Here is a 13186-nt window from a genome sequence, read left to right as displayed (position 1 = left end):
AGTGCTCTTAACTGTTGAGCCATCTCTCCAGCCCCAGGTTTTTCTGTAAACTCTTTTAATCTCCTCTTTTTCTCCTCAATCTGTACATTTTGTATGTATGTTTTCCTGCTCAGTTTGCTCCTTTTCAGTGTAGATCTGCATGATAGATCTAATAAGGACATGCTGCAACAGTAAGCTGTCTTGAAATCTTCTCTGCCAATGCCATTAATACGAAACTCTTCAATTTAGTTCAAGCAGATTTTTTTTGGGCAAGGGCAAAAGGCAGCCACATTCTTCACTAAAATATCACAACCTACTAAAATTCTTCTCTGAAATCTCTTGATCCAGGCCATCATAATCTACATTGCTCTTAGCACTACCACTTTCCAAGTTCCTACTAGTATGGTCCATTAACTCCTGCTTAAAGCATCCATCTGCTCTCCTAAACCAAAATCCTAACATCCACATTCCGCCAACAAACAATAGGATCAGGCCTGTCACAGAAACACCCCACTCCTGGTACCAGTGAAAGATCTCATGCAGAGAGACCCTTACTCAAGTCTTGGGAAATCATGGACCCCAGACACAGAGAGACCATTTTGGATGTAATAAGCAAAGGCGAGGTTTATTACGGAGACCTATTACAGAGATCTCCGGGCCGACACATATCCCACGCAGGAGACAGAGGTGTCGGCCACGAAACTCAAAAGTCAGAGGTTTATATAGAGAAAGCTAGGGGGTTTTGGCGTGGTTACATACAATTGGCTCATTCAAACATAGCAGTGAGAACAAAGCAGAGAGAGTACGTGCTAGAAGTCAGGGGCTTATCAGGGTCTGGAGGATGGCCCTGAGTGAGCTGGGGGGAGATGTCTTCCTGTCAGACGTCCCATGAATCAGTCTCATTAACTCAGGCTGGTTCCTGCATTCCTTTTCTTTATGGCTTGCCAGTCCTGCCTGGACAGTGTTTCCTGTGCTCCTTTATCTTTATGGCCTGCTAGTCCTGGCTGCAGGGCTTAGCCCTGGGTCTGTGGCCTTTTGGGGTTTATTCTTTTAATTTTATATTTCTAAACCTAGAATTCATATAATTCTCTTTTCACCAGCAGGATGCAAACAATGGAAGTGTTAAACTGAGAAAGCGTTGGAGAGTGGTCGATATATCTTTATAAATTCTGGAGCCTCGAATTCTTTTTTAGATGCTGTTTGCTGGACATTTTGTAAAAACTGAGCCTTGAAGGGCCTTAAGGTTTATTTGTGTTAAAGAAAAATGTTTCTTTTCTCATCATGGTCCTCCCTGGTAGGTGCAACCTAGGTAAGGGACTGTCTGCCATAATTTGTTCAGGAGATTATAGGGAACAGAAGCAAGGCACAGGGAGAAGAGGGAGAGTCAACTCAAATACCTTAATGAAACCATTTCTGAGCAATTGGCACTTATGCCCAGTCAGGATCTTTTGAAATGAAAAAAAAAAAAAATCTCTGGACTGTCCTGATAAGTAGCCAGCAGAGGCACCTCCCATCTCCCATGGTGACTGATAGTCACCTGACCCTCTGGTCCCAGATAGAGTTCGAACGCATGTCTTAATCTGCCCATGCTTGCTAGCCAATAGATTCAAAGGTCAATAAGTTTGAACTATAACCTTGCTGATGTAACCTGTACCTTTTTATACCTAAGAAGTATAAAAACTGCTTGTTATAGCCATTTGGGGTTGCCTTCTAGTCACTCCCCATGAGGGGTTGATTGAAGGTTGACCCTGATGTGCTGGAAAATAAACCTCTTGCTTTTGCATTGAACTCCATTCTTGTGTCTCATTTGGGGGGGGTCTCCCATAGCTCTCTTTGCCCTACTGCCCTACTTCTTAGACCTCTCGTTCTTGGGTAGACCTACCAAACCCTGTTAAACCTCTCATCCTTCCTGAGAAGACTTCTACTTACAGATACAAGGCAAAAACAAATTAAACTATTGGCATGGTTGTTGCTTGGGCTCCAGATAAGTGGCTTTGGTGGTAAAATTTCAGATGATCAGATTCTAGGAGGAGAGATTTAAAGCTAGATCAAGGAGGCTCAGAAAGCCAATGAGCTTCCTAACCTGAGAGGCACCTCGATGGGGCTCAAATTAGACTCATATTTTCTCCCAAATCCATCCCGGATCACGTGACAGTGTTGCCTGTTAGTTCCCTTCAGCTGGAGAGAACAGCGTGTTCTGCTTCCTGGCTTCCTGAATAAAGGAGCAGGAAGAAGGAAATCCAGAGAACATGGCTCTGGCACCTGTCAGTGGTGTTCCAGCCAAGACCCTCCGAGCACACGACACACTGTGCATCTGTGGGTGGGAGGGATACGACCATTCTTTACCTGTGAGTGGATACCTGACCAGGCTGAAAAGGATGAATGCTTAGTTCAAGCACTTATAGTTTCCCCCTTGGCGTAAGCATCTTGTTTGCCTCTTGAACTGACCTGAGCAAGTGTGAGCTGGTTCTGGCTCAATCTCAGAGAGGCTAAACCCATGCACTTCATTTCCTGTATCTCTGGCAGGAAAGATAGAAACAGTTTGGGCTGCTGGATTTGCCCTCCTTGATTTATTGTTATTATTTTCAAATTCTTATTGAGTTTGTTCTTCAATAGTTTCATACACCTATAGCATACATTGCCCTTTCCACTCTGATTTGTTTTTAAAGAAATTACTAATTTGAAGGGTGCTGTGACTGTCAACTCCGGCTTTTCCTACTTTTCCTACTTTGTACTTATCTCGAAACGATTTCTAAAAGCACGTTTTGTTCAAAAGGAAGCCTGCATTCTGTGGGGAATTTAGGAAAAAAAAAAAAAGGAATTCTGTTTTCTCAGTTTGGGACTCAAAAGAGAAACAGAACAACTTAAAGGCCCCTCTCTCTGTCTTTCTGTGTCTCCATGGGTGAGGGAGTGGAAAGAGGGAGAGAGGGGGACAGGGGTGGGGTTGGACGACGGGGGTGGGAGTGGGAGTTGGGGTGGGGAGCGGGGCAGAGAGAGAGAGAGAGAGAGAGAGAGAGAGAGAGAGAGAGAGAGAGAGAGAGAGGAGAGAGCGTTCCAGCGAGCATGCTGGGCTGGAGGTTGTTTGACCTTTCACAGTCCTCTCCCACAGGTGTGGGGCCTGGTTGGGAACCTCTGTGAAGCTTTCTGTTTGTGTCTAGTCCCTCAGGGAAGATGGTTGGGAAGGCAGATAAAAGAGGAGAAGGTCATTTGTGAGCACCTGAGGTTAGACAGAAGCCAGCGCCTGTCTTCATTGTTCCTGTAGATGGTGTCAGTGTCCTGCAGGAGCAGCTCTGTCACCTCGCTACGGAAGTAAACACTCATCTATGGGGAAGCTGGAAAGGCTGAGGGAAAACCAGGGGAAGGCAGAACTGTTACGGGCTTTTTCACTGTTGCCCTCTTTCCTACCCACAACCAAAAAATGATGAGCCTTTAGATGGATGACAAGAGGGTTTCTGTTTCACATGCTTCCTCCAGACCACACACAAGAACCCACTTGAAACAGCGTCAAACAAGATATGTACAGAAAATGGCTGCGTGGGGAATTTAGTGGAACTTAGCTAAACTGACTTTTTTTTTAAGCCTGTGACTTAAGCAGCATACTAGAGACATTAGTAAATCCTGTAGTCTCACAACAATGCCTATTTTACATATGAGGGAAACCAAACAGAGCCACTGCAGTGAGCATGATGGAGTTGGGGGTTGGAGGAATGGGAAAATGCAACCTTAGTACCCTCTTCCTATGGGGACACATTCAGTGCAGTGTGTTCTGCAGTCAAAGAGACAAATACCCAGTCAGGACGCACACTGTCTTAGTTAGGGTTTTCCTGATGTGAACAGACGCCGTGACCAAGGCAACTCTTTTAAAGGACAACATTCAATTGGGTTGACTTACAGGTTCAGAGGTTCAGTCATGGGGCAGGAGGAACCTTCTTGATTGGAGTTCTACATCTTGATAGGAAGGCAGCCAGGAGAAGACTGTCTCCCACATGGGTAGGAGGAGAGTCTCAAAGCCCACTCCCACAGGGATGCACTTGCTCCAACAAGGCTATGCTTACTCCAAGGCCACACTTCCTAGACTCAACGTTTACTAACTATCCAGGTAGTGTGAACCTATAAACCCCCTGTATGGTTAAGTGTGTTTGGTTTGGGATTTTGTTAGTTGTCCCCACCAGCGGGGACCCAGTTATTCAGGGTCCCGAAGAGGCTTCCTACCTGTGGGCCAAATGAGGGTGAAGAGAAGAAGGAGACCAAGCAAGATTCTATTGTCAAGGTCTCGTTTATTGGGATGAAAAGCTCGTTACAGCTTTTAAGGCTTTCAGGTAGGGGGAGTGTCCTTTGTGAAACACAGAGGAGGGGGAGATGAGGATATAGGCAGTGATAGCTGGAGGTAAAGAGGTCAGGCAGTAGAGGATGAGGTCAGGCAGTAGAGGATGAGGTCAGGCGGTAGACACCGGGTGTTGACTCAGGAGATAACTGGTATCTGCTGGAGCTGAAGCATCCCTTGAATGTTATCTTCCTGTGCCGTAAATTCATGGGAGAGGCCTCTGTCCAGCAAGCTTAAGACTTATGGCAGTCATCTTAGGGGTGAATATCTGTGGCCAAACAGCCCAGAGTCACCTAGCCACTTTGAGCCATGCAGTCAAAAAGCGGCCAGGCCCAAATCCAATATGGCTCCCTACAGTTAGTTGTCACCAAAAGAAACTAAGAAACAAGTTGGTGTTGGAACAGTGTATTGAGAGAACCCGGAAAGAGGGTTCCTTATACACGGGGGAGCAGCACTCATTGAATATTTAGTTATATAAGCTAATTTTCAATTCTTCTAAGAAAATGTTGCTTGCAACCAAATGAGTTCTGCCTAATCAAAGATCAAATGACTTGAGGCTTGAGGGGTTTCAGCTCATGGGAGGAAGTATTAGAACTCAAATCCAGGAAACCTGTCCAGTTCCAAAGTCCAGGCCTTTGTCAAATTTCCTTCCTTCCTTCCTGCATGCTGATCCAGTTGGCTTGGACAGGCTCCATCCCTGTAGCTTCTTGCTGAAGGGCATGCAGATTGCTTGAAGGAAAGTCTGAAGGGAACCTTTATGATTTCCTTAGAAACACAAGAGAATGTGGGGTGAGGCACAGACATAAGATCTGACTGAGACTATATTTAGGATCCTACAACCTGACATTTCCTTCTAACAAAATCAACAGAAGCCTCTGGAATTCTTGCTCCGTTCCTCATTTGTGCGCTTTATATAAGGACTTGAACAAATCAAAGCAAATTGATAATTAGGGCCAGGATTGTTCTAGGGAACCCCCTAGTACTGAATCCTAGATATCTGGTTGCGACAATGTGGTGGTATGAATGAGAACCAGGGGGCGTGGGCTTGCTGGAGGTGTGTCACTGAGGGCAGCCTTGAGATCTCAAATGGCTAGTGTGATTCCCAGTCCTCTCCCCGTCTGTGTCTCTGTCTGTGCCTGTGTGTCTGTCTGTCTGCCTCATGCTTATAGATCAGGAGGTAAACTGCCTGCCGTTCTTTTGTTGTATCATCATGTATTCTGACCCTCTGAAATCTTAGGCCACATCAAATACTTTCCTTTACCAGTTGCCTTGGTCTTGATGTTTTATCACTGCAAGAAAAAGTAACCAAGACAGAAATTGGTACTACGAGTTTTGGAGGAATGTCGAAGACTCTGGGACTTTGGACTAAGAAAATATTTGATTGCTGTAAACAGGTCTTAATTAGTCATCCTACTAGGAGCTTAGAAGACAATAGTGCCGGGAGCAATGTGGATTTTAGAGGTCCAGATCAAGGGGAACAGTATTAGCAATGGGGCTAGAGAACTTTTTTGGTGCTATTTTGGCAAAGAATGTGACTGCTTTCTGTTCTTGACCTAAGAACTTACCTGAAGCTAACTTGGAAAAGAATTGACTGATTTCTTTGGCAGAAAAGTCTCCAAGACAGCCTAATATCGACTCTGTTGTATGTTTATCTGCAATTACTGTTATATGGGTCTATAATGAAAAGGAGCGAGTAGGGCCAAATAAATACAAAATTTATAGTTTGAAGATAAAAATAGCACCAGGAAATTATATTTTAGAGCCAATGCTTGTGCTGAAATAGAAAAAAATTAGAGAGAAGATGAGTGTGAAACCGAATTAAGGGAGTGGTGACCCCAGGGCAAGACCCCATCCAACTTATGAAAAGAAAAGTTCTGAAGAATTTCTTTGTTCCTAAAAACCGCCAACAAAGAAAACTTCTGCTAATGTAGAGGGCCAGGCTTCACCCTAAGTGTGGAGTTGAATTTGGCAGTGTCATATACGTGGTTATGACGTTAGAACCATGAAGTTACTTGGCTAAAGGGGGATCTTCCTCCAGGGTAAAGGAGAGCCTCTGAGGCCAAATGTATGACAGAGAGTTCCAGCATGAGGAGCCCGAGAGGCCATCGTGTGAAACCACGAAACCCAAGCCTTGGTTGTGTTGGAGATCCCTAGACGTCAGACACAAGAACCAGGGACATCTGCCAAGGAGTGCTTCAGGCAGGGAATGGAATCAAGCAAGCTGGAAGGGCAGTCATCGAAGTCCATTGACACAATATATGCAGCAACACAGAGCTTTTCCTGCTGGGTTTGGTCTCTCTTTGGCCTATTATTTTACTCCCTCCTTTGGGGATGTACGCCTCAATTTCTGTGAGGGAAATATATATTCTGTGTTATTGTATGTTGGAAGTTTGTAATGTGTGTGTGTGTGTGTGTGTGTGTGTGTGTGTGTGTGTGTGTGTGTGTGGCAGGGCGTATTTGAGACCACATTCCTCTGTGTAGCCCTGGCTGTCTTAAAACTTGTAGACCTCAAACTCAAAAGAACTGCCTGCTTTATTTCATTTTACAGGAGTTTATGATGACTAGATTGTCTTGGGTCTCAGGAGAGAGTCTGGACTTTTAAAGTTTATTGAAATTGTTTAAGACTACGAGGACTTTGGAGTTGGACTAAATGCATTCTGTATTATGACATGGCCGTAAACCTATGGAGGTCAGGGAGTGGAATGTGGAAAATGGCCCTCATATATGACTGTTTGTATTATGTTAATTTGGGTCCCCCAAATTGTTTACATGAGAATCCACACATCTGCCAGATACTGGAGGACTCTGCCTCCAGTTGGTTCTGATTGGTTAAAAAAAAAGTTGCTGAGAAAAAGAAAAAAAAGGGACTGAGAGAGAAGGAAGAGAGATTTGCCAGGCTGGAAGGAGAGACACCACGCCTGAGAAGTTGAAGGACAGAGAGCATAGCCGCCATGTAGGATCTGGGGGAGAGCAGCCCCAAGAAGGCTGCCCAACTGAGTCCAGGGTGGCGAAGATAAAATATAAGATTTAGTAAGTAATAACTCGGCAATATCAGAGGGAGGTGGATTAGCCATGTGGAGGTTAAGAAGTGGGTTAGCCATTGAGCTGTTTAAGGCATAGAAAAGTATAAAGGCTATGTGTGTCTTTCATTCGAGAGCCCAGAGCATTGGGGTGGGTAGGGAGGAATGCATCATTGCCGGGATCAATTTGAGTATTTAATTGGGTACTGCTACATTCATAGGCTTGTGAGTTTGAATATTTGCTCTCCGGTTTGTGGAAATATTTGGTAAGGTGCGATTAGGAGGTGTGGCCTTGTTGGAGGAGGTGTGTCACTGAGGTGGGTTTGAACTTTCAAAAGACTCTTCCTCGATTTCAGTTCTTTCTTGTAGAACAGGATGTGAACTCTTAGTTGTTTCTTTAACACGACCATGAATTTTAACCCTCCAAAACCATAAGGAAAATAAATACCATCTTTTATAACTTGCCCTGATCATAGAATTTTATCGAAGCAATAGAAAAGCAACCAAGACATGCACGATTTACAAACTTTGTGAGCAAGTGAATTTGACATTATTCTTTTCCTGTTCTAGTACAGCCAATTCACAGTGAAAGAGCCCTGTGGTCCTACTCAAAAGCTTCTGGCTTTGTCTTTTTAGCAAATACAAAACAGCTAGACTTTTCCTAGCTGTTAGCATTGTTTTGTTTCGAGAGTCTTTCCATGTAGCCAAGGCTCTCCGAAAACTTTCTATCTATCCCGGGCTGGTTTTAGATTCTAATCCTCCTGCCTCTGGAGTAAAGAGTGCCATGCCCTAAAGTTATTGTGCTTTCCACTCTAAAGCCACTCTCTACCCTTTTCTAAGCTTAACGTTATGGTCTGAGGGGAGACGTCCTCCACAGACCCTGGTCCCTGGCTGGTGACACTGCTTTGGGAAGGTGTTGAACCTTTGGACATGGAGCATGGCTGGAATAGGTAGGACCGTAAGAGCAGGCCCAAGGGTTACACTGACTATACCTGGAGTTTCTTCTTTCTGCTTCCTGGTGCTCAGAGGCCCAATAAGCAATGGTGCTAGCTCCTTCCACCACAGACCCAGTCTGCCCCAGCCACCATTTCCCTCCTGCAATGATAGAATGAACTCGTGAGCCATATCAACCCTTCCTCCCTGATGTTGATTTTATTATGTATTTTGTGACAGCAATGAGGAAAGCAACTCATAAACTTAGTTAAACTCTGGCCTTCTTCTGAGGTTCCATTCTCCAGTGATCCTATGGATACTTCTCAAGACAGTTGAGGGATGGGCAGAACCACCCAATAAAGCTTTGTGCAATGGTGGACAATAGCAGCCACAGGGGGACGGACGCTGGGCTTGAAATGTGACTGGCATGAATAGGGAGCTGCTATTTCAGTTTCATTTACATTTATTGAATTTAAATTTAAAATAATTCGTGTTACTGGATTTCACTCTGGCTTCCCTTGGACCCTCAGTGCTTGTAATCTCTGACGGAGTTCAGATGAGACATTGAATTTGGTGTAGAAGACAAAGTTGATCCTAACACAAGGCACTCTCAAGGAGGAGAGTGGGCAGTGATCAGAGCGGCCATTGCAGAGGAATCCACTCCAATGAGATGGGAGGAATAGTGGCTGGAGACATCCCTGTGGAGAAAGCCCCTCTCCTAGAGTAATACGGGCCAGTAATAAAAGAACCATGTGTCAGTCAGGTTTAAGAAGGGTGTGGTATTATTTCTAAAGTCTCTGATTCCAGGCTTGTTGGGGGGCGTTTTCCCATCCAGGTGATTGACAGGCACATTTGGATGACATCATCTTAAGGAAGGCACAATCGTTCATCTTTGTTCTTTACCAGAAGCCTCCTGTTTTAGCCTCACAACCTTCCTGGCAGTTCAGAAAGCTGTGTCTCTATCCAAGGCCAGAGCTAGAACTCAAATCCCATTCTTCTGACTAAAAGTCACCTAACAGAGCAGATTTAAAACAATCTAAATAATTTAAAATCAATAAAAATAGCCATGGTTTACCAAGAGCATCTCTCTCTGTCTCTCTGTCTCTGTCTCTGTCTTTCTCTCCCTCTCAAGTCATGTGTGTGGTGAATGTACACATGTATGGGTGTGGAGCATACTCACCTGTGTGCACCTTAGGGGAGGGCAAGCAAACATTAGGGAATCTTCCTGTTAATCTCCACATTATTTTTAAAATTAACCCCCTCCCCGCTCCACTTCTGCTTATTTAGAGTTGAGTACCCATGTAGAATTCAGAGGATAACTTTTGGCTCCTGTGGTGATTTGAGTGATAATGGCCTTGTCCTAGTCAGGATTTTACTGCTGTGAACAGACACCATGACCAAGGCAAAGACAACATTTAATGGGAGCTCATTCTTCCAAACATGGTCTGGCCTATCACAGCAATACCCCATTCCTGGTACCAACTTCTGTCTTAGGTTTTACTGCTGTGAACAGACACCATGACCAAGGCAACTCTTATAGAACAACATTTAACTGGGGCTGGCTTACGGGTTCAGAGGTTCAGTCCATCATCATCAAGGCAGGAACATGGCAGCATCCAGGCAGGCATGGTGAAGAGGAGCTGAGAGTTTTAGATCTTCATTTGAAGGCTGCTAGCAGAATACGGACTTCCGGGCAGCTAGGATGAGGGTCTTAAAGTTCACACAAACAGCGACACACCTACTCCAATAGGGCCACAGCTTCTAATAGTGCCACTCCCTGGGCTGAGCATACATAAGCCATCACAGGTCTCCATTAGCTCATAGATTTGAATTATTGGCCACCAGGAAGCGGCACTATTTGAAAGTGAGGGAGACTCTGCAGGTATCAAGACAGGGAAATGAACCTCAAAAAAAAAAAAAAAAAAAAAAGAATGAAAACTTGGTGCACACTGATTTCATCAACCTAAATCAAACTTGGGGAGTCTGATGTCAGCACATCTAAACACAGTGCGATTTGGGGGAAAGGTTTGTAGGTGACGACCACTCCAATTCCAGGTGCACGATAAAACTTAAGGCGACTACATAGGAACTCTATTGCAAAGTACATGTGACCATCGGTGGGCTCTGAAGCTACAAGGCCTAGAATCTAGTGTGGTCTCTGACTGAGACAGCGTAGGGCTCCGTGACAATTAATATAAACAGATGCAGTAAGCTGTTTTCCTTTATCCCAGCTAGCTCCCCGGTAACAACACCAAGAGACCAAGACTTGTTTAATCCAGCTTTACTGCAATACCTGGGCAGCCATCGATCTATTTTAATCCTCTAAGCTAATCTGGCTACGTCCAGGCCAAATCCCCGAGATCCTTGCATTTTAGTATTGGTCTGGCTCTCTGGGCTTCAGATGAATTTTCCCATGGTGTCTTCTCTGGCCCTCCTCAGGGTTGAATCTGCCTTCCTCTTTCTCTCTCTCCTCCTCCCCTGGCTGGCGGAAGTTCCGCCCTATTCTCTTTTCTGCCAAGCCATTGGCTGGTCAGCTTTTATCGACAAGGAAGAGAACAAAACATAAGCATTGCTTACGCAAACTCGAGACAGGAGACTTGACATAAGCATTACAATGCTGTGTCTGGAGTTGAAACAGGATGTGAAGGCAGAGAAATCAGCATTTGGATAACACAAGGATAATCTTTACACAGTGTACAAAAACAGCATGCCTACGGAGGTCAGCGGCAGATGTGACATCTCCCTTAAAGATGGCGTCTATTAACTGGGAGCTAAAGATGGAGGTCTAGGGAGGGAGAGTCCGGATAAGCATTCTGGGTGAAGTCTGCCTCCACAGTTAGCAAAAAGCTCACCAGGTTTTAACACTGACTACTCCCAGCCTCTGGGCAGAAGGTATCTCCTCCTTTGAGAAGAAGTGACTATACGTTAAATATTCCTGGTTCTCTGGTGCTTTGTGGGTACCAGGACCTTGATGCCTGAGTACAAAAGGTGTAGGCGGTACAGCCTTGTTAGAGGAGGTTTGTCACTGGAGCTGGGCCTTGAGGTTTTCCAAAGCCCATGTCAAGCCCAAAGTCTCTGTCTTCCAGTCAGTAGATCACGACGTAGCCCTCAGTGACTTTCCCGTACCGTGTGTGCCTGCATTCCACCATGCTTCCTGCCATGCTTCCTGACTAAACCTCTGAAACCGTAAGCCGGCCTCGATGAAATGCTTCCTTTTTCTAAAAGTTGCCTTGGTCATGGTGTCTCTTCACAGCAATAGAAAACTCACTAAGACAGCTCTCCTTCCACCATGAAGGACCTGGAGATTGAACTCAGGTGGTGTGATGGCTGCTCTTGGTCGTCAGCTTGACCACCTCTGAAATTAACTGACAATCTGCGCACACCTGCGAGGGAGTTTTAGTTGATTGGCCATCTTTAGAGAATCCTGACTGATACAGGTGGTCAACCTCGGACCCTGAGCCATCTTGCTGTCTGGCCACTGGGCCTTTGGGACCTGCCTGTCTCTGCACCCTCCCCTAGTACTGGGGTATGAGCCATCATACCCGGCTTTTCTATGGATATGAAGACTCAAGCTCAAGTCTCCATGTTTGCAGGACAAGGACTTCACCCTCGGAGCCATTTCCCCATCTCCAGACGATCTTCTCTCCAAGGCTTCAGGCATGGTTTCCAAACTCCAAATTCCTCCCTTTCCTATGGCATGTGAACGAATGCGTTCTCTCTTCTTTCGGTATTTTAAATTCTATAGGAGGGCTGTTATGAAGTTTCTGCCTACCTTTACCCGACACCGACACCGTTCTTCACTTGTGAAATTTATGTGTTAAGTAGGTAGGTAGGAAGTGGGGCCTGGAGCTGATTACAAGGGAGGGGTCTACACCCAGTGGCTTTTCAAGCTACTAATGTCTAACAAGGTGGGACCGGCAGCTAACTCCTATAGTGGGGTATAGAATCCATGCTCCATGCTCCAGTTTTGTTTCTGGATTCTCTCTCTCTCTTCTATGATTTTTTTTTCTCTTTTGGGGGGATCTAACAAGTCAGTGGACTCTTTATTGCTTCTGGGGTGTGGGGCTCAGGAGCTCTTGGCGGGTCTGTTTCCTCTTGACCACCATAGGCTTCTGGCTTTGAAGGATGGCACTGGCCATGTGGATGGCTGCCATACGCAGATCAGGGCGGTACTTGTTTGTTTTTTTTTTTTTTTTTTGGTCTTTTTTTCGGAGCTGGGGACCGAACCCAGGGCCTTGTGCTTCCTAGGCAAGCGCTCTACCACTGAGCTAAATCCCCAGCCCCAGGGCGGTACTTGTTCTTTCGGATCATCTGCCTGATGCTGCTGAGGGTAGCCGGAGCATTCTTGTTGATGGTGGTCCTCACGTAGGAAGTGGCAGGTTTTCGCTGACCGGATCTGCGTTTCATAACCACCACGACCCCTTTGCCATCAGCCGCGGGCTCCACTCCAACGGTCTTGCGGTGAATTAGCCCGTTGTAGCGTAAGGAGTTTCGGGCCTTCAGATTATTGGGCTCTGTGCTGTACGTCTGCTTATTCCTCTTGATCAAGAAACTGGAGCAGTTCCGAACGACCATCCATTGCAGATGCGCGGACATGGCAGCAACTCCTCTCCTTGCGGCGGCTGGAGACGGAGAGAAAGATACTAGGGGCGGGGCAACACCTTTTAAATGACCTTATTGAAAGGAAAATTATACAGATTTAAGGTTTAAAAATATGAAGTTAAAAGAGTATGTTTCAACTCAGGACTAAACACTGTGAAAAGCAAGTCCAGGCAGCCCCGCCCTGCCGCTAGAACTAACAGACCATAAAAGGAAAGGAATGCAGAACAGACCAGGAGTACCGGATCTGACTCACAGGCTACCTGGCAGGAAGAGATAAGCCCCCAGCCCCCGACATCCAGGACGCCCCAAACCTGCCAATGTGTGTAGC

General features: G+C 45.6%; 1 protein-coding gene across 1 annotated transcript; it reads right to left on the bottom strand.

Moving 5' to 3' along the window:
- Nucleotides 1-12406: 12406 nt before the first annotated feature.
- Rpl28l3 (ribosomal protein L28 like 3) lies at nucleotides 12407-12967 on the bottom strand. Its single transcript, XM_063273846.1, has one exon. The coding sequence runs from the start codon at nucleotides 12850-12852 to the stop codon at nucleotides 12514-12516; it is 339 nt and encodes a 112-aa protein (XP_063129916.1). The 5' UTR covers nucleotides 12853-12967; the 3' UTR covers nucleotides 12407-12513.
- Between the last annotated feature and the right edge of the window lie 219 nt (nucleotides 12968-13186).

This window comes from Rattus norvegicus, chromosome 14, assembly GCF_036323735.1.
Source record: "Rattus norvegicus strain BN/NHsdMcwi chromosome 14, GRCr8, whole genome shotgun sequence".
Classification (NCBI taxonomy): Eukaryota; Metazoa; Chordata; class Mammalia; order Rodentia; family Muridae; genus Rattus; species Rattus norvegicus.
This window is presented reverse-complemented; position numbering and strand designations above follow the sequence as displayed.